The sequence below is a fragment of the Neurospora tetrasperma genome (genome assembly GCF_000213175.1).
Source record: "Neurospora tetrasperma FGSC 2508 unplaced genomic scaffold NEUTE1scaffold_2, whole genome shotgun sequence".
NCBI lineage: Eukaryota > Fungi > Ascomycota > Sordariomycetes > Sordariales > Sordariaceae > Neurospora > Neurospora tetrasperma.
Genome location: NW_009799100.1, coordinates 1,736,835 through 1,755,627, shown reverse-complemented (window position 1 = coordinate 1,755,627; position 18,793 = coordinate 1,736,835). Strand labels below are relative to the sequence as shown.

At 51.2% G+C, this 18,793-nt stretch overlaps 8 protein-coding genes across 8 annotated transcripts; 4 read left to right on the top strand and 4 right to left on the bottom strand.

Annotated features, from left to right (window-relative positions):
• Positions 1-1,882: 1,882 nt before the first annotated feature.
• Positions 1,883-2,760, top strand: NEUTE1DRAFT_78549 (uncharacterized protein; the record flags this gene model as incomplete). Its single annotated transcript, XM_009850954.1, has 3 exons — positions 1,883-2,072; positions 2,456-2,538; positions 2,589-2,760. The coding sequence occupies 3 exons, from the start codon at positions 1,883-1,885 to the stop codon at positions 2,682-2,684; spliced, it is 369 nt and encodes a 122-aa protein (XP_009849256.1).
• A 1,369-nt stretch (positions 2,761-4,129) lies between these two features.
• Positions 4,130-5,721, top strand: NEUTE1DRAFT_78546 (N amino acid transport system protein; the record flags this gene model as incomplete). Its single annotated transcript, XM_009850953.1, has 2 exons — positions 4,130-5,569; positions 5,629-5,721. The coding sequence occupies 2 exons, from the start codon at positions 4,217-4,219 to the stop codon at positions 5,686-5,688; spliced, it is 1,413 nt and encodes a 470-aa protein (XP_009849255.1).
• Positions 5,722-5,727: 6 nt separating this feature from the next.
• Positions 5,728-6,317, bottom strand: NEUTE1DRAFT_116332 (uncharacterized protein; the record flags this gene model as incomplete). The annotated part of the gene is made up of 1 exon (XM_009850952.1): positions 5,728-6,317. A coding segment is annotated over one exon (294 nt), but the record flags the coding sequence as incomplete, so codon positions are not given.
• A 2,486-nt stretch (positions 6,318-8,803) lies between these two features.
• Positions 8,804-9,241, top strand: NEUTE1DRAFT_116331 (uncharacterized protein; the record flags this gene model as incomplete). Its single annotated transcript, XM_009850951.1, has 2 exons — positions 8,804-8,873; positions 8,936-9,241. 2 exons carry the CDS (start codon positions 8,812-8,814, stop codon positions 9,051-9,053), a joined length of 180 nt encoding a protein of 59 aa, XP_009849253.1.
• A 730-nt stretch (positions 9,242-9,971) lies between these two features.
• On the bottom strand, positions 9,972-12,370 carry NEUTE1DRAFT_99154 (uncharacterized protein; the record flags this gene model as incomplete). The annotated part of the gene is made up of 3 exons (XM_009850950.1): positions 9,972-10,284; positions 10,416-11,521; positions 11,585-12,370. 3 exons carry the CDS (start codon positions 12,368-12,370, stop codon positions 9,972-9,974), a joined length of 2,205 nt encoding a protein of 734 aa, XP_009849252.1.
• A 1,155-nt stretch (positions 12,371-13,525) lies between these two features.
• On the bottom strand, positions 13,526-15,051 carry NEUTE1DRAFT_59862 (uncharacterized protein; the record flags this gene model as incomplete). Its single annotated transcript, XM_009850949.1, has 4 exons — positions 13,526-13,838; positions 13,926-14,159; positions 14,234-14,387; positions 14,911-15,051. The coding sequence occupies 4 exons, from the start codon at positions 14,911-14,913 to the stop codon at positions 13,810-13,812; spliced, it is 420 nt and encodes a 139-aa protein (XP_009849251.1).
• A 425-nt stretch (positions 15,052-15,476) lies between these two features.
• NEUTE1DRAFT_128461 (uncharacterized protein) lies at positions 15,477-16,615 on the bottom strand (the record flags this gene model as incomplete). Its single annotated transcript, XM_009850948.1, has 2 exons — positions 15,477-16,518; positions 16,602-16,615. 2 exons carry the CDS (start codon positions 16,613-16,615, stop codon positions 15,579-15,581), a joined length of 954 nt encoding a protein of 317 aa, XP_009849250.1.
• A 953-nt stretch (positions 16,616-17,568) lies between these two features.
• Positions 17,569-18,342, top strand: NEUTE1DRAFT_59854 (uncharacterized protein; the record flags this gene model as incomplete). The annotated part of the gene is made up of 2 exons (XM_009850947.1): positions 17,569-17,725; positions 17,815-18,342. 2 exons carry the CDS (start codon positions 17,629-17,631, stop codon positions 18,171-18,173), a joined length of 456 nt encoding a protein of 151 aa, XP_009849249.1.
• Positions 18,343-18,793: the final 451 nt, after the last annotated feature.

The following is an 18,793-nucleotide window of genomic DNA, read 5'->3' as shown; positions in this document are numbered from 1 at the left end:
CCCCCCCCCCCCCCCCCCCCCCAAAACCAAAACCAAAGCCGATGACCATAGTTTGCGATCGTGTAACAACAGGAGCCAGCGATCCATATAATCACATACACATCACTAACATCGTAGGTCGAGATTCGGCTGGTCTTATCAACACCCATCAAGACTCAAAGTCCAGACCATTTCAGAACGGGCCACAAAGGCACAGCAAAAGAAGCCGGAAAGAAGCCATTGAGAACAACCCAGCCAAGTCCACTAGTGTGTGTAGTGTAGTGTGTACCTCTCGTCCACCCGCTCGGCTTCGCTTGCAAACTTGAGAAAAGATCCACCATCTCCGGTACCGGTCAAAGCTAGCAAAGCAGTGGGGGTCGTGGAGGCGGGCTATAGACAGACTACCCCCATCCCCTATATCTAGACTACTTAACCGCTTAGGGCATGGTTCTGAGGAATTTGACTAATCTTTTCAATGGCTAACATCCCACCGCGAAAATAAGGTAAAAGTCTGTTAGCTCATGATCAGTCATTTTCGCAAATTCCTCCAAGAAATAGTTGGTCACCTCTTCTTTTCATTCCTGTCAGGGCAATGCACTTTCACCAAATGCACTCCGTCGAAAAAAAAAAAAAAATGGAAGAAGGAAGATGAGTTTAGTCAGACTCAAACTTCAATTGAGCGAAAACTTCAATGTAGATTATAGTCTCGGTGCAGTGTTTTGGCATGCATCTTCCTACCCAAAGATTGAGGATTCTGCACTTCTTTGGCCTGCTGTTGCAAAACCTTTTTCTTGTACGGCGGAGAAAAGCTGAGAAGCCTTGCCCTAAGCGGTTAAGTAGTTTAGATATAGGGAAGGGGGGTAGTCTGTCTATAGCCCGGCTCGGGGTCGTGGCGGGCTTCTTTCGTCCGATTCTCCCCACATGAGATTATCGTTCGGCGGACTAGCGAGCGGAGCGGAGCGGGCCCTTGCTTACAAAGATCCGATCCATGACTCTCTTGGCACGGCAGCCGTTATCTTAGTGGTTTCCAGGACTGCTGAGCATCCAAGTGCGTTGATGGCCAAACGTTTCTACATTAGTCTAGGCCATACTATTGCAGTCGTCTGTGAGATCCAGATAGTTAGTTTGTTCATTGTCGGGTTATCTTGCAGGTACAAGCCGCGGTGGATGCCGAACTCGCAGAGGCTATTGTGCCGACGGTGCTATTGGAATAACGCATTGACCGGTTCGTCCAACCTAGTTCCCCCCACAAACTTTGTTCGTGCCCCTCGAATCTCTCCAACAGATGGTTCCCTAGCTTTGCGATGGTGTAATGTCTATGCTAGGTACCGGTCTCAACTGATGTATTGGATGGTCTGGGGTTCAACTTGGACCTTGGAGAGAATGCACACGTGACAGACGTCCATTCTCTAGCCCCAGTACCCCAGATCCACGACACCATGGAACAGGCATCACTTGGGTCGACCTGTATGGATCTAGAACCGGAAAAGCAGAAGGAGTCATCAAGAAAGGGAAGACTGGACGCAACTACAGACCTCTGGAACATAAAGATATCGGAGGATTTGTTGGTTCGTGCAGTAGTAGCTTGGCTTCCTGAAATGGAATCCTTGATGCGTCAGCCCAGATGCACCATTCAAACGCGTGTCGCATTCTAGAAGTACGCACGTACAGTAGCTGGGTTGCACGGTAGCCAATCTGGTAGACAAACCGCTATCCCCCACGATCTGGAATCAGCCGCATTCCTGGGCACGAATGACGGATAACGTCCTCTCATCTAGGCACGTGTGCATCATGATACTATCCCCAAGTGCAACACATCCAAAGTTCCCGAAATCAAGTTGCATGCCTCATCGCCTCCCGTCGTCATCCAACGGACAGTACCATCTTTTGTATTGCATTCTATATGGTCCCACTAAGCCTGGAACGACAGGCCGCAGACGGGTCGCTACATGTTGATATTACGGTGCCTCAAGGTTTTGTCGTCTTCGAGAACGACCCAATCTTGAAGATTGGTGAATTGGACAAGGATGAAGCTGTGCTGCGTCTGATCCCAGGAACGAGATGCACCGCCGGCGACGCTCTGGGACTCGGGCGTGTGTTGCTTGCCCCAGATCTGCACACTGGCTCGGGTCATTAGCGAAGGCAATCCAGTTTCATCAGAAGAACATATCAATGGTGTACATGTACAGAGTACTTCATACTCCGTCATTCATTCCAGTCTCTTGAAGGCGAGCACAGTGTTCCCAAAATTCAACATCTAGGTCAACCACTCACAGGACACACCAGTCAGAACGTCGTCGAGGTTTGGTGGTGAAAGACAGCTGGCTGGCCCTTGACCCCGACACAGTCCCCACAATTCATGTCGTCATAAAGCTCCTCTAGCGTGCCCCAAACCCTAAAATCTCGTGCAGACACCCACTCGTCGAACATTTGGAACAATTCTAAAACCAAACCTAACTGTGTTCATTGCTCAGAGAAACGCCGCCAGGCACAGCCAGGGAAAGCCCGCACCATCAAAGATCGTGTTGGACGGGAGCTTCCACTTGCAACGATAACAAAGTAGCTGACGGCATGGAATTATGTGCAGCTTTTACTAATGGTCCCTGCAGCGCTATCTGCCCCTCCGAGAAAAGAGTCCACCGCTCCGCCGCGGACCCTCGTCGCCCTCCCTGCCACCACGCAATGCGATGGTTCTCGGGTGGTGAAAATGGTGTACTCAGAAGGTACATCGGCCGGACATGGTCCACGCGCAACAGGCAAAACAGCCATTCTCCAATCGCCTTCTCGGGATATGTAGCGCGGACATGGGAGAAAAAAAAAAGTCGTGGAGCTGGAGCAATGCCGGCGCTACTTTAAGGTTGTCTGTTGGGCTTTCACGTCCCACTCGCTTCATCCACCTCGCGCACCAAGTGGGCTTCTCTCCGGGTCTCCAGTTGAAATCCCGGTCGGGCTTTGCTGTCTTTGCCACCATCGCGGGTTTCGACTGTTGCATCCACTGCTGACGAGTGGGTGCTGGTTCCGCTTGCTCTCACCTCCCATTCGATTTCTCACCACCTCCCTGTCAGACTTCCCCAAGAGGTCCACCGTCATGACTAATAGAATGGTTATTGTCCGGGAAGCCTCAAGCCGGCCAGCTTCTTCGAGCATCCCACGCGCCCACCTGCCTCTTCGAGTGACCGAGCAGCTGGATCTGGTATCCTGGGTTCGCCTTTGCCCAGGCGACCAGAACACAACTTCACCACCAGCATCATCACAAGCCCTGTCTAGAACCACCGGCCTGCAGAGGTCAGCACGTGGTCAGCTATTGTACGCATATCGTACGCATTATGTATCGGTCGCAAGTCAGGGCTTGAGTTGGTTTGGCCTTGTTGTCTGTGCTATGGTGAGGTCCGAAGGGCATGCTTTATCAAGCTTAGAGGTAGTTTTCCAACGCACTGCAGTCTGTACATATGATGTATGTCCGTGAAGCTGGCAGAGCAATGCTGGCTGCCAGTTCGAATCATCCGCTAGATAATGAGGTAGCAGAAGCGTCCGGCAACGGTCAGAAAAGAGAAGCAATCACCAGTCTGCCAGTGCAGTCTCAGAGCAGCAGGAGCAGTTCTGGCAAGAGCAGCGAGGAAGTGGACAGCTTCAGGGCAAGGGCAAGGCAAGACAGCAAGTGCAAGGTGTACCTGGTTTTTGCTGTCTTTTCATTCGCCGAGATCGCTGGTCGTTTGGAGAAAGGTATTCGAGGATGATCCTTTTCGGCAATTCCGGAGTGCGGCGGCGACCAGATTGTGTAGTGTACACTACGTGTACGCATTCCAATTAGTAGGCCAAATGGAGAGGCTCCATCGGATTGTCCCTGACTCGTCGACTTCCAGGTTGCAACTGCTAGTGCGTCGTCTGCACGAGATCCGCCTCGCCCCAAGCGCATCCCAACGCGGCGTGCTTATATGTCGCTCTTCCCTCTCACGTACCTCGCAAGTACCTGTCTCATCCGTCACCCACCTTCTCCATCCCTCTTCTTCAGTACTTAATCTGCCCCGGTCCCCCGCAGTTCATCCTGTCTCTCAGACCTTGGATCGTCTGTTGGTCTTTTCGCTTGTTGTCCGCACCCCCATCCATATTTATTCTGCCTGGGTTCCCAGACAGCATTTTCTCTTTCCCTCCCTCTTTAGCCATCCAAACAGCTTGAGAAGCGAAAATCAAGCCACTGTCGACAAAGGCCTTCAACAAGGCCTCCTTACCACCCAACATGGACTCACAATACGAGACAAAAAAGAATGACCCAAACGCCATCATGCCGTACCCAGAGTCGAACGATGAGCATGTTGGCGAGGTCCGCGGCTTGGGCGGCGGCATCATGGACAAGGAGCCTGAGGCCCAGGAGGGCCATGCCAAGTTCCACCGTCTCGGCTGGAAACGTCTGACGGTCGTCCTCATCGTCGAGGCTATTGCCCTCGGCTCTCTCTCGCTACCCGGCGCCTTCGCTACCCTTGGTATGGTGCCTGGTGTTATTCTCTCTGTCGGCATGGGACTCATCTGCATCTACACGGCTCACGTTATCGGACAAACCAAGCTCAAGCACCCTGAAATCGCCCACTATGCCGACGTTGGTCGTGTCATGTTTGGAAGATGGGGATATGAAATCATCAGCTTCATGTTTGTTCTGCAGCTGATCTTCATCGTCGGCTCCCACGTCCTCACCGGCACCATCATGTGGGGCACCATCACGGATAACGGCAACGGTACCTGCTCTCTCGTCTTCGGCATTGTCTCCGCCATCATTCTCTTCCTCCTTGCCATTCCTCCCAGTTTCGCCGAGGTTGCCATCCTTGGATACATCGATTTCGTCTCCATCTGCGCCGCCATCCTCATCACCATGATTGCTACTGGCATTCGCTCGAGCCACCAGGAGGGTGGCCTCGCTGCTGTTCCCTGGTCTTGCTGGCCCAAGGAGGACCTCAGCCTTGCTGAGGGCTTCATTGCTGTCAGCAACATTGTTTTCGCCTACAGCTTCGCCATGTGCCAGTTCAGCTTTATGGATGAGATGCACACCCCCTCCGACTACAAGAAGTCCATCGTTGCTCTCGGCTTGATTGAAATCTTCATCTACACCGTTACTGGTGGCGTCGTTTACGCTTTCGTCGGCCCCGAGGTCCAGTCTCCTGCCTTGCTCTCTGCTGGCCCTCTTCTCGCCAAGGTTGCTTTCGGCATTGCCCTCCCCGTCATCTTCATCTCTGGCAGTATCAACACTGTTGTCGTCAGCAGGTATCTGATTGAGCGTATCTGGCCCAACAACGTCATTCGCTATGTCAACACCCCGGCGGGTTGGATGGTCTGGCTTGGTTTTGATTTTGGCATTACCCTCATTGCCTGGGTCATTGCTGAGGCCATCCCTTTCTTCTCCGATCTGTTGGCCATCTGCTCGGCTCTCTTCATTTCCGGTTTCAGCTTCTATTTCCCTGCCTTGATGTATTTCAAGATCACCAGGAACGATGCCAAGAGCCAGAGCAAGAAGTACTTCTTGGATGCCCTCAATGTGGTCTGCTTCGTCATCGGCATGGGCATTCTTGGTATTGGTACCTACGCCGCTATTCAGGACATTGTAAGTTTGGCCCGCTTTTCTGTTTACTCCTTGCACACAAATGCTAACTTGCTTCTTAGATGGACCGTTACGACCATGGCAAGGTTTCGAAGCCTTATAGCTGTGCTCCCTTGGCTTAATCCGGCCCAACGCACGCTCATGATCCTGTTTTTTTTTTTTTGGATGATTTAATCAAAGTTGCGCAGTGATTGACGTCTGTCTTCACCCGCGATTGTCCTTTTTTGTATACCCCCTCAGACTTGTCGGCCTGGGGAAATGTTTTGAGTATTTCTATTTTCGGAGTTTCAGGATTTGGCACAAAGCAAACCAGCGCGGAGTTGAGACCGCGGTGTGGTCGCGGTGCGCTGCTGCATTGGTAGTGCTTTTCCAGGTTTTTGTTTTGGTGGTTTGGATGCGTGCACCACCTGTTTTTTTTTAACGTTTTATGCATGCATGTATTATATGGGAAAGTCATGGGACATGGCAACTATACGAACGACGCGAAGATAGGATGGGATGGATGATGGATGGACGTACGATCCAACGCACTGGGGGACTGGACTGAACGGAATTGGGACGGACGGGACAGGTAACCTAGGTACCTAATGACCGGAATATGTTTACAAATCATTGTCTAGTGCGGGTGACCAATAGAGACGATGGGCACATGAATATCGATAGATGCTACCTATACTCTAAAGAACTCTAGGTATAATGTTCGCTGAACATACCTTGCCAAAAAACAAGAGAAAACCCATGGTTTTGAAATCATCCTGTTGTTGTGCCATATTTTCCATTCTGACTCCCAGCCTTCCTGCTTTTTTTTTTCTTGGCCACGCGCACCCGATATCTCGAGTTTTTGAAGGATTCTCGTGTTGGGTGGAGCTTTTCTCAACAATCCGGGGGCTTCGAAACCCTCCGCCAGACCTCACCCCAGCAGTCAGAGTTTAGCCCGCCAGCCAGCCCGTCAGCCAAGTGAGTACTAAGATCAATCTCGACTCCTTGACAAGCCTTCGCGCGGCCACGTCTCCTCTCAACACGCAAAACTTGTGTCATTGTTACTACACTACAAGTTACCATGGCGATGTTCCAGACAGATCTGAATCCTAGAGTAGTATAGTCGATTTTGTAAATCCGGGGAAAGGCGCTTTCGGGTGACGTTTTCCAAAATCCCTACGGATATGCTTTCCCCAAAGCGAAAAATTTACATAATGCCCAACCAGTCGTGATGATCGATTTGTTCACACGGGTCTAGGAGCGGAATATCGGGGGGGATCAATCACGGGATACCGTCGCCTAATAGCGGGACAAGACGGCCAAGGGAACAGGACCGACAAAAGACGGGATGAAATCCGAAGGGAGGTAAACGCGGCAAAGATCTGTACGTGTAGTGTAGTACATGAAACTTGAAGTTGAACTTGGCACTTCTGCTTTTTTATCCAGTCGTGTGCGACTTGTTTTTAGCGGTTCATATGATGATTGATCTGCGTCGCCTGCGCCGTCGTGTCTGGGAACTGGGGTACTTGGGGGCTTACAGCCAGTTTAGGTAAGCCGGTTTTTTTTTTTTTCCACGGGAAGTGCGGATGGGATAGGTACATATCGAGATCTTCCGAACGTTTCGTAAAGACAGTTAAAACTAGCAAGACAGTAAAAGTAGCACGCACATACTCCATGGTTGTATGTATGCCGCTGTATGTTATTGATAAGGTAACAAGGAAGTATGTACATATGGCATATCCTGATTATGTGTGATTTGGTTCGATCAGTGTATGTCATGCCTTGCTATATCATCCAAGGTAGGTAGGCATGCAAACCGAGACCGAGGGAGAGGGGAGAATACCGGGCATTGTGGGAAGATAAAATGCTCACGCTTTTTTTTGCTTTGACCAAAACAGACGCGAGTGCATGAACATGGCCTTACCTTAGCATACTTCACCCGAGCATGACTACATATCAGGCTAGTACCAAAAGTTGCAGATGCCAGGTAATCATCGACTGACACCAGCGAAAGGGTTGGAAAATGCCGCACGCAGTGCAGGCAGCGCAGCGGACGTCAACGACGACGCCCGGCCGGCATACTCGTAGATACTAAATGAAAGGCCGGGGGTTAGGGTTAGTTCCAAACCAACACATGTACCGATGAATTGAGTGCGGTGGGGATAAAGTTAAAGCTAAAATCCGCTAGCCGCGTCAGATTTGATGAACAGGGCGTGATTGGCTCTTAAGGTTAAAACGCGCGGATGGGTGGGAGTTGACGAGGGTTAGACGGCACAGCGGAACGAGCAAGTTGGAGCAGTTGGGGAGGGGGTTGGGGAGGAGCGAACCCTGGGAATTTGGGGAAGATTGGAGAACTTGGGGTTTGGAGTTTCAGGGTTGGTGTGGAAAATGGGTTCTGATCAACGAGATTCGGAGATTGCAAAGGGCGGGTGAGTGAGTACACGTAGAACGGTTGTCGGTTAGTGCTTCAACTGGTGCCGACTAATGGTGCCGACTCATGGTGCCGAACGATAATGCAGGCAAAAGGGGGAGGAAGGGTTGAAGTAAACAATTGACACCGACAACCCTGTAGTCTAGTTCGGGGACTTGGCGTCAGACAATGGTACCGCTGCCCCTCCGGTTTCTTCCATCTTCAAAGTGACATTGACGATGCGCGGTCTGTTCCTTGCCATCAGCACATCCATCTCACATCCCGTCGTTTCGGGAAATGTGGGAACAACAGACGGCCGTGGGGAATCCAGCCGGAGGATAACGGGTTGACCGACGGCAGTGAGGTTGAGGACAGACGGTCGAAATCCGAGGTCATCGTTGCCAAGACGAAGTCGTTCCGGTGGACGGCGACGAGCGAGGACTTGGCTGGTCGTTCACACCACGGTCACCAAACAGGTTAAGCTACGTAGAGGTAGGTACAACGCTTCAGGTGCTCAGCATCATGTCAGCATCGCCCACAAAATGCCGAAACGGCGGCAATCGAAATATACGCACTTTCGATTTCGATCGACTGACCATCCATCCCATTTCCGACCGCCAACTTCCGAGAACCGTTGGTGTGATGTTGGCGTCGTTACATGTAGCTGTCACAGCCGCAGCCTAGCTAGCCTATGGCCAAGTGGCCGGGGAATTCCCCTTTACCCTACCTTATCATCTGCCCGGGATGGTACAAGTCGGACCGAGCTTAGCCAGCGCACGTTAGTGTGTTTTGCTAGCCTCTTTGCCTAGGAGCCTCAAACAAACTCATTTCACGTCTCACATCTCACGCTTTCTCGATGGTGCTTATCAGTCGCAAGGAAAGTTTAGTATACGGACATGATGATCAACGGGCGGAGTAGTAAGCACCCGGGGGGAGAAAGAAATTTGGGAAGAAGAACCAAATGTTAACGTTTGCACTAGTAACGTGGTGTTGCGCCGCCGCCGCTCGATGGGAGCCACGGAGTACGGACTATCACGGGACACCCTCGGTGATATGCACAGCTACACAGTAGGCTCGCCCATAGAGCCTGACCAATGATGGTGCCTCAAAACTCTGAACTATGTAACCGGATCCCGAGGTTACTCCAATTGCCAAGAGCATTCTGGGGTCTCTCGGACCTGATGATCTTGGTTGAAAAATCGATGAAATGAGATAGGACGTCGTCGCCGTCGCCGCATGGCCGAATCTAACGAACATGGATGATCCGACGAAGTACCTTTCAAGTACCTTCGCCGTCCAGGGGAGGGTGCCATGCCAGGACCCTGGGAGGTGGACACTCGTGCGGGCGCTTGGTTCCGATCATCGGCCGTGCATATCTGGGGTCGCCTTGCCTAGCCTAAATCTGTCCAGTCTGCTGTGAGTGTCGATGAGCTTGGGAACCAAAGTTGAAAGGTTAATAAGGTGTATGGGGTCGACACGAAGAATCATATTGTCAGAAAAGTCTGGATGTTGATGTTGAGCCTGCTCTCTTGGATAATAGGGAATGGAGAGGACCTGACTAACTCACCGCCGGGAGAAAGGCCTGGACCGGGTAGTCATTCCTTCAGATGTCCCAACACGCAGGATAATAAAATAACTCGGCAAAGAAATGAATGGGGATGGTGATGGAAGGGAAGAATGCACATGTCGAATTGGGAAGAGTTGAGCCAACTAGATAACCTCCTTGAAATTGATTTCCTTCTTCTGTTCTATGTGGTAGCACAATATGTTAGCGAACTTGACAGAACAGAAACCGTTGTAGCAACGCGGCGGTAGTTCTTATGATGCTCTCATCAATTCCTGTTCCTCTTGAAGTGTGCTGCAATATGCTTCATTTTGTGGCAGATCCTCTCTCTCGGTGACGTGGTCTCAACAACTGGACCGCCTTCAGCAGATGGGTCGCCCTAGATAACTCGACCGCACTCAACAGATGACCCTCCATCGGCAATGGAATCTGCCCCAGCAGAAGGACTTCCTTCAGGAAGGACGATCCTTGATGGCAGAATCCTCCTCACTCGAGGTGCCCTCCTCGATGGCGGGGTCTCGTCCAGCGAAGGAACTTCCCTTCAACAACGGTTCTTCCATAGGTTCAACCAGCCCCAGCTCCATGCCAAACGCATCGGGGGTTGGTTTGCGACCCAGGAACTGCTCAAGTATGAGCATTTCGTCTTGCGACGCGCCCTTTTCGAGAACCGTGTGTCTGAATCGGTGACCTTGAGATTTATCCATCGGATCTTTAGCAAAGGCGTAGTAAAACATGTCGTAGGAGTAGGTGTTAGACCGATGGTAACTGTATAATCCGGCATCGTATTCATAAAACAGATGCTGGAGATTGCCATGCCCATGCGTCCTACCATTTGAATTGTCAGATACGTTTCAAGATACGAAGGAAGTAACGAGATTAACAACAATAGAGCTTACATCGGTTCACCAATAGCTTCGGGTCCCTTCATTCCTGTTAGTTCGTTCCTCAATTCGTTGTATCGCTTGGTAAAGTCCATGTTTTCAAGGGCAGCGCGTGATTTGGGCGAATGAACCTCCATGTCAAAAATGGCGGATGATAACTGCCGCAAGTTCCTCAACGCCTGAAGGAAATGTCTGCTTGCCGCAATCCGCTCGGCCATGTCGTCAGACATCTGCTCGCCTGTTAGATAATGTTTGCTGATACGTTTGATATACTCGGCCCTCCATGTCCAATTTTCAAGCATCTGGCTAGGGGCTTCGACAAAGTCTCGCTTGCCTGCTGTCCCGTGATGACGAGAGAAGCGAGTGCGTGAAACCAGAGAGTGGATCCCATGTCCCAATTCATGAAATAGGTCAACAACATGTTCGTGGTCAAGGAGTGACGGTTTGTCCTTGGTTGGCGCAGGGAAGTTGCAAACAATAGCCGTGGATGGGTAAAACCTCGTACCGTCCGTTCTCTGGTGCCCAAGTTCCAGGGGGAAATTTGCTACGTGTCGGTATTTGCCCTCGCGTGGATGGGCGTCGATGTAAAGGTATCCCAGAAAGTCATTACCCTCGGACTCGTCGTTCCAGACACTCAACATGATAGTGTCCCTGTGATACATGACATCTTCGGAAACGCCAGTAGGGGAGATACGCTCAAGATCCTCTGCAGCCAACCTAACGAAAACGATGCCAAAGAGCCCCCCAAAAAGGCGGAGCATGCCTGTGATTGCGGAATCGATCGGGAAGTATTCGGCAACCTTCTTGTTGTCAAGGTCATGTTCTTGCTTGGAGATTTTGGAGGCGTAGAAAGCCCAATCCCAGTAATAAAAACTGCCATCAAACGGCAAGTTTCGAGTTTCGCAGTCCTTCTTCTTGGCTTGCAGTAGTTGGTTGAGTTCTTTGGTGGCGAGGGGTGCAAGGCGGGTTCGCAAGTCATTCAACAAGTTGTTGACAGCCCTAGGTGTCTTCGCCATTCGGCTTTCAATCCTCAATGTGGCATGATCTGGATAACCTAATAGGCGAGCAGCCTCGTCTCGGAGAAGCATGGCTTCTTTGAAGAGCGGGACGTTTTCTGGGCACTAACGGGACATTGTCAGTAGGCTTTTGTAAGCATCAGCAACCACCTACCATGTATAGCGTACTTTGTTCTCCATGGCAGTCCACATGCGCTTTCGAGCCTCCGAGTTCTTGACGTCTCTAAGAAAGATGTCGTAATGACTGGGGTCGAAGGTGACCTTGAGTCTGCCTTCATTCTTGCCCGTTCCCTTCGCCAACTGGTCAATATTATCGTTGTCCATGCCATCCAACTCTGCAGGGATAAACCAGTTGCAGCCTTTATCAGAAGCGTGGTGGTTCTTGAACTCGCTCTTGATTGTCTCCACGCGCTTTTGAATTTGATTGAAGCGATCACGCTGGGGTTTGGACGGTAGACCCAATCCTAACCTGATGGCCTCTTTCCACTCTTCCTCTAGAGCGATAGCACTCTCAGCATCCTCAAAACCTGCATTCTTTGCAATGTCCTCGGTTATGTACCGAGCGGGATTCTGTTTCCTACTTGCCGCGAGACCAGATCTGTGATACAGGACCTCTCTCGCACGGAAGACGTCCTCGCGCATGTTCATGTCCGTCCAGATGTTATCGTACCATTTTGCCATTTTGCGAGTGGTCTCCCGCAAATCGCTGTTCTCAGAAACGTGCTGGTAAAAGCGCAAGTTGTGCGAGAACTTTTGATTCTCAAACTCGAGTTGGGGGCGCATGACGTTCTCAAATGTGACAGTCTGCGGGTCACTCAGGTTGACATTGGCTACGATCGCATCTAGCGCAGCACGGTGTTTGTCGGCCCATGCTTCGAAGGCGGCGGTAACGCTCTCTGGGGTATGGTTTCGGAGCCTTGGGGGCTGGGGTGGGTTGTCGTACATTCCTGTCATGGCGTTTCGTAGGCGTGAGTCGTGAGATGAAGTCAGGGTCGGTGACGATAGCTGAACGAGTTTCTCCTGTCCCTTCCCAGGTGCTGATGATGATAGAAAGAAAATGGTCGATAACGTGGCGAGATGTCGTGCTTATATGTCCAGTGCGATAAATCCAAGCAACTCCCAAGATACCTCCACATCCAAACGTGAATCACCCATTCGAAGCCATTGTTGGATCATGTCCCACCTATCCAGATAGTACCCGTCTTCGTTATGATTGTCTGTCGTTTGCATGAATTTCGAAATTTTCTCAGTGGTCATCATCGATTTCGATGTTGTTGGGGGCAAACGGATGTCGTCCGCGGCTTGTATGTTTGAGTGTCGTCCGTCGTCGAGGTCGTCGTGATTGTTGGTAGATATCGGTTTGGCCATCGAACAGATAAGAGGCAGCAACGTAGTTCCCCGTCAGAATTTTGGTCAGCATTTTGATCAGAGAATTTCTCGCCAAATTGCGTGATCGGTCAAGAAAATGCACAGCTTTGCAAATACGGGATAGAAATGGTGTCATTTAAAACAGTTCCTTCAGTTCTTCACTAGCCGAGGGAAAAGAAGGCACGAGTGATGGGCGTCAGCGGAGGACAGGGGCTCCATAATTGACAAGACCGATGCAAGCCGCTGGGGAAATGTCCACTTCCCGTAAGATGTCCGGCTTCCGTGACCGGACATTGTAAGTTACCAGCCTACTGCAGGAACATTACATAGATGCTTTAGATAATGCAGTATTTGAGTACTGGTTGCCCGCTCTGGTCATCCAACACAATTGGTATCTCCAAAGATACAGATGAGTAATACGTTCTGCTTCCTGGCCGTACCCAGACGGGGAGCCGGAGACGGGACATCGGAATCCACACATCCCTTTTTACCCCGAGTTCGAAGGAAGACGGGATCGTGTTTAGCCTTGTTTCCAGTGACTGTGCAAACCCCATGGCCTCGTTTTCTCATATTCATCCTTCGTGATGCTTCATGTCTCTTGCCTTACCCAGACCAAACTGACAGGGTCGAGCCCTTTTTCGAGTAGAGCGGAAACGGTTTCATGACGAATATTGTACTGCTGAGCACTGGGCAAACAACGTGTACTTGTAAACACACCTCCGTCACGCGAGAGAAGGGGACTGAAGAAAGATCAGGCGTGGAACCCAATCTAGCGCAGTTGGTTAAGACACACGTCCGGAAAGCCTTTCAGTTCCCGGTAAATGATATGTCCAAATTCATATCTTATCAAGACTCCGACGCCTGCCTGGATTATAACACATGCGATTTCCCTGTAATAGATGGTATATGACGCCTTCTCCTTGGACGGATTTGTCCCGCGATTCCTCTTCAACTATGCCCCGTGATGTTTGGCCTCCAAACCCAGTTTCCCTCGTCATCATTCCGTACCACCTCTACTCGATATTTTAGTTGGCAAGGATGGTCCGGACGAGCTCTGTTTGCGTCACACAAATATCGTTAGTCGAGACTCCTAGATTCCGCGCAAATGGCAAGCAAACAGCAAGTGCAGAGGATGACATACCGGTATAGTTCACCTGGCCGGAACTGGTATCAACGGCCTTGAGGAGCTCGTCTACCTCCTCGTCCGTCATCTTCTCGCCGAGGTTTGTCAAGATGTACTTGAGCTGTCCAACGCCGATGAAACCCGTCATGTCCTTATCAAACACCTGGAAACCGCGGCAGTACTCTTCGGGCTCGCCGGGATCACGGAAGCCACCTGGCCGGTTGAGGACGCGCTGGAAGGTCTCGAAGTCGACTGTTGAATGAAAAGGGCATCTGTTAGTAACGAATCTCGGATGAATTATTTGTTTGCGCTTGGGTGTTACTCACAGTCACCACCAACGTTCTTCTCGAGCTCGCGGATCTCGGCGAGCGTGGGGTTTTGGCCGCAAGCGCGGAGCAGGTCACCCAAGCTGTCGAGGGCAACACGGCCGTTACCGCGCTTGTCGAACAGGGAGAACGCCTCCTTGTAGTTGGTAGAAGCCTGACCGTCGAACTGGTTAGATGCCATGATTCCTGAGTTGCGCTGTCGCAAAGAGATCTCCTTTCAAGAATGCGGGTATGTAATGAATCGCGGTAGGTTGAGCGTAAGCAAAAGCGCTGGCTTGCGATCGTGCTAAAGTCGGCAATCGAGAGGACGAGGGCGATGGTTGCGAGAACAAGGCGCAGAAACCCAAGCGGCAAGGGAGCAGCAATGCGATCGGAAGATGGCAAAATGAATGGTGTTTTTGGTCTGTGATGGATGGATGCCGAAGCAGGACCTTGCAGCTCAACGCTCAAGCCGGGCGCAGGCGCATTTTACAGGTAGTGCTCCGATTCAACGCAGAGCGCTGCGGCTTCCAAGGTTGTGGCACCTTGTGCCTTTGTTGTCATGGGCAACCGCGGGGTTCCTGGCTCTTGCTTTCGCATGCTTTCTGTTTCCGTGCGTCGGGGTTGGGATGGAGGGATGGAGAGGGGCGCGCGCGTGCCAGTGCCCGCGGCGGACGAACAGGGACAGGTCCACTTACCATTGTGTCTCAGGGGGGAAATGTCGTTTGAATGCGCAAAAGAGGATGCAAGGGCTAGTCGGTGCAAAAACGCTGGCTGATGGATTCGATGCGAAAGATGATGCTATTCAGAAGAACGGTCAAGAAGCGAACCAAGGCTAGATGCAAAAGGAGTGGGCGATCGATTTTCCAGGCTGTTCCCCCTCGCCTGTTTGGGCTTCCCTTCCCGCCGCGAAATGAGCTGCGGACAGGGAGTTGCGCTGACTGGTCTGTGCCAATACGCAGTAGGTACCCGACCTTATGCGCCCGCATCCCGGTCGCGGTGGCAGCCAATGGAGGGCAACCACTGGTGACAACTCGCGATACCTCTACAATCCAGTACACTTACTGATTTGTTTGTTAGTTCGAGACCTTGTGTCAACTTTCCTATGCGTTTTACCAAGCTAACAGTACTGGACTGTACAGCAGCACTGCATGCCCGCTAGCTCAATCGAGAGAGACATCAACAGAGGACACCTTGGTTAAGCAAGGGGGCCGGTGATACTGCCCGGATAGCAAGTTCAAAGTCGGGCAGCCACCACTGTACAGTACAGTATCGTCTCCTCCTGGATTCTGATACTATCCTATCAAAAGAGGTAGCACACACGTTGACGGATTTACCGTGATTCTAATAATCATACACTACCAATTCATCGTCTCTTCGCCATCAACAAAGCGGTTCCCCAAACAGCATCAACCTCGATTTCGGCCCATCGATCTCCCGCCGCTTTCCATTCCGGCACCGCAGCAATAACCTCGTCAAACATCAAGTCAACAATGTCGCCCTCTCCTCCGTCCGCCCTGCACTTCATCTCGGGATGGGCGCTTCTCCAACCACTGAAGGCACTGAACGTGCGAATATAGCTCGCCAACTCGCCCAACTTGAGCCTCCGACGCAACCAAGTGGCCTCTTCCGGAGCATCGCTAATGTCGCCCGTCTCATGATTGGGATCCCAAGCAATGCGGACCACATGTTCCCATTCCGACTCGGGAGGGACTACCTCCCGCAGTGAATCCCGTAATATGTTCCGGCCGGGTTGTTCCCAAAAGCGCATCATGCTTTCCACGCCCGGCACCGGCTCCGTCTCGCCGTAGATGAACCTGTCAAAGATGGGCGTTGTTTCCGGCCGCCCAACGATGATGTGATCCTTGTAACCCCAGAAAGCCAGGGTTCCGCCGCGCTTCACGACCCGTGCAAGTGCTGGCCAGACCTTGGAGTAGTCAAACCAATGCGCCGCTTGACCAGCAACCACACAGTCAACGGCATTGTCGTCAAGGAATGAAAGGTCCTCGGCTCCGCCTTGCTTGAACGTAATCTTGGAGTTGTCGCCGGTCAGCTTGCGAGCCTGTTCAATCATGCCGGCCGAAGGATCAAGGGCGATAACACGGCTGAAATAGGGAGCGAGTGCGCGCGCCACCAAGCCATGTCCGCAGCCAAGGTCCAGCAGTGTTCCAGCTGCCGGCGAAGACGACGATGGTGATGGGAAGGAAGGGGCCTCTTTGCCGTGAAATCTCAACACCCGGTCGTAAAGAACCGAGGGATATGAGGGCCGAAAGGCAGCATACCCAGCAGAGGAGTACGTCGAGCGGCTATAGTGGGAACATGTCAATGATTACAGTAAGCAATGCGCCAATGCTGTCAGTAGGCAAGTAAACAAGAGGTGGAGACTTACCCGAAGATGGACATCTTCAAAAAGACCACCCAAACAAACGCACCAAATCACAAACAGTGAATCCAAATTAACTCCGAGTGGTCAGTAAGATAGTCCGTTGAAGGAATTCTGTGCCTGATGTTGTGATACCAATATTGTCTGGGGAAACAGGCAAACTGAATTGTCCCGTCAACGGCACAAGGCTTTTTATATCCGATACCGAGGCGTTGAGACGGCTCATGGATGGCGACATCCTTATCATCCTTTTTTGGCTCGCTCCTTCCAGGCATCACCCGCGTCGGCATTCCGAATTATCCTTTGGTTCTCTGAGCAAGTGACTGATCGCCGAAGTTCACGGATCCGACGATTTCCGTCGAAGCCTCGGTTGCGTTACATCACCTGGCCTTGATTCACCGAACAGCAACTGCGACATTGGGACTCCAATTCCAAATCAGTAACGGGCATTCGATGGACAATATCACCATTGGACAAATGTCGGTAATCCAATACCTGAAGATATACAGTTACACAAAAACCATCAGGATCAATTACTGATTAGTTGTGGTGGGGGCTGAGCGCACCAACATCACAGGTACCCCTACGGCACGCGGTGGGCACGTCATCGGGGTCCTCGTAGATAGCGCGGGGTTGCCTGGGATATGGCTGTTTGAGTGGTTAGCTTCCTACGGGATCTGCTCAGGGGCCCAGGGGGCGTAGACACGGGAAAATAGCATCACCTCGACGGCGAGGTCAACTAACTCCATCAACACCCGAATGTCGCCATGGAGACATGTCCTAGAATAGAGTGGGCAACTTGACTACCTTAGCTCACCTTGGTGCAACTTTGATTATTTGTCAGGTACTAGTCTTTCCGGCAAACATATAAACCGACCTTATGTCCCTGAACACGCAGTCTCCTTTTGTGTTTCTAAAACGCATCCTCATACCTAGCACAAGATATCCAGCCCGCTTTCAAGAGCAACTACCACACTTTATCACTCCAAGCTATCAACAACACCACTTCTTTACGTCTACACCAAACCTCAAAATGTCCGCCAGCGACGCAACCGCCAAGATCTTCTTCTCCTCTCCCAAGTTCGCCGTAGTCGGCGCCAGCACTAACACGGAGAAGTTCGGTTACAAAGGTTCGTTTTGTCTTATTCTTCTTCCGTACCCCCATCCCTTTCCCACAACCTCCACCCACATTATCCACACACCACTAACACCCATCCAGTCTTCAAATGGTACGCAGACCGTGATCTCCCCGCCACGCCCATCAACCCTCAAGGCGCCACCCTCACCGTCAACGGGCAACCCTACCCAGCCATCAAGTCCCTTTCGGAGCTCGAGGACCCCAAGGAAACTTCGGTTTCTATCATTACTGGTCCCGCCATCACGCTCAAGACGCTCCAGGAGGCCAAGGAGCTCGGCGTGCCTGCTGTCTGGCTCCAGCCGGGAACTTTCAATGATGAGGTGTTGGCATATGCGAATGAGAATTTCCAGGCGGTCGTGGCTGGGAAGGGAGGCTGGGGAGGGGAGGGGTGGTGTGTGTTGGTTGATGGGGAGAGAAGTCTGGCTGCTGCTAGGTTGTAGATAGATGTCAGGCCTCTTTGTAGAGAGGTAACCTAAGGGAGGTTGAAGGGCTGAAAGGTGGGTGATGAGGTTATGATGGTCTTTTTCTGTTAGTTTTCGTGTCTGATGATGGGGCTTGGGGCTCGGTAAACATATGTACAATGCAGCATTGATTTGTTTGCTTGTCGAGATCTCTGCCAACTTCCCGTGGTGATGTAATACTTATTTTCTTTTCTTTTAGCTGATCTCGGCACTTCCAATTTTGAATAACGCGAGTTGGTTCTTAAAGATTCATTCTTCAATCATTGTTTAGATGCTTTTAGCTGCTATTGCTATTCCCACCAACCCATCATGACACTCTAGTAACTACGCCGATTTCTATAATCAGATACCTCAACTATACAATTATAGCAAAAGTCACGAACTCGTTTACCTCAATCCCAAAAAGCACAAATCAAAAAGAAGAAAAAGAAAAGAGGGTGGGTGGTATGAAGGTTCGAAGATAGAAGTACAAAAATTGCAAAAGATCAGTGACAAGAGTGGGATTCGAACCCACGCCCTTTCGGACTGCGATACTCAGATATCCTGAACACAGCGCCTTAGACCGCTCGGCCATCTTGCCTGTAATCGTTATTGTTAGT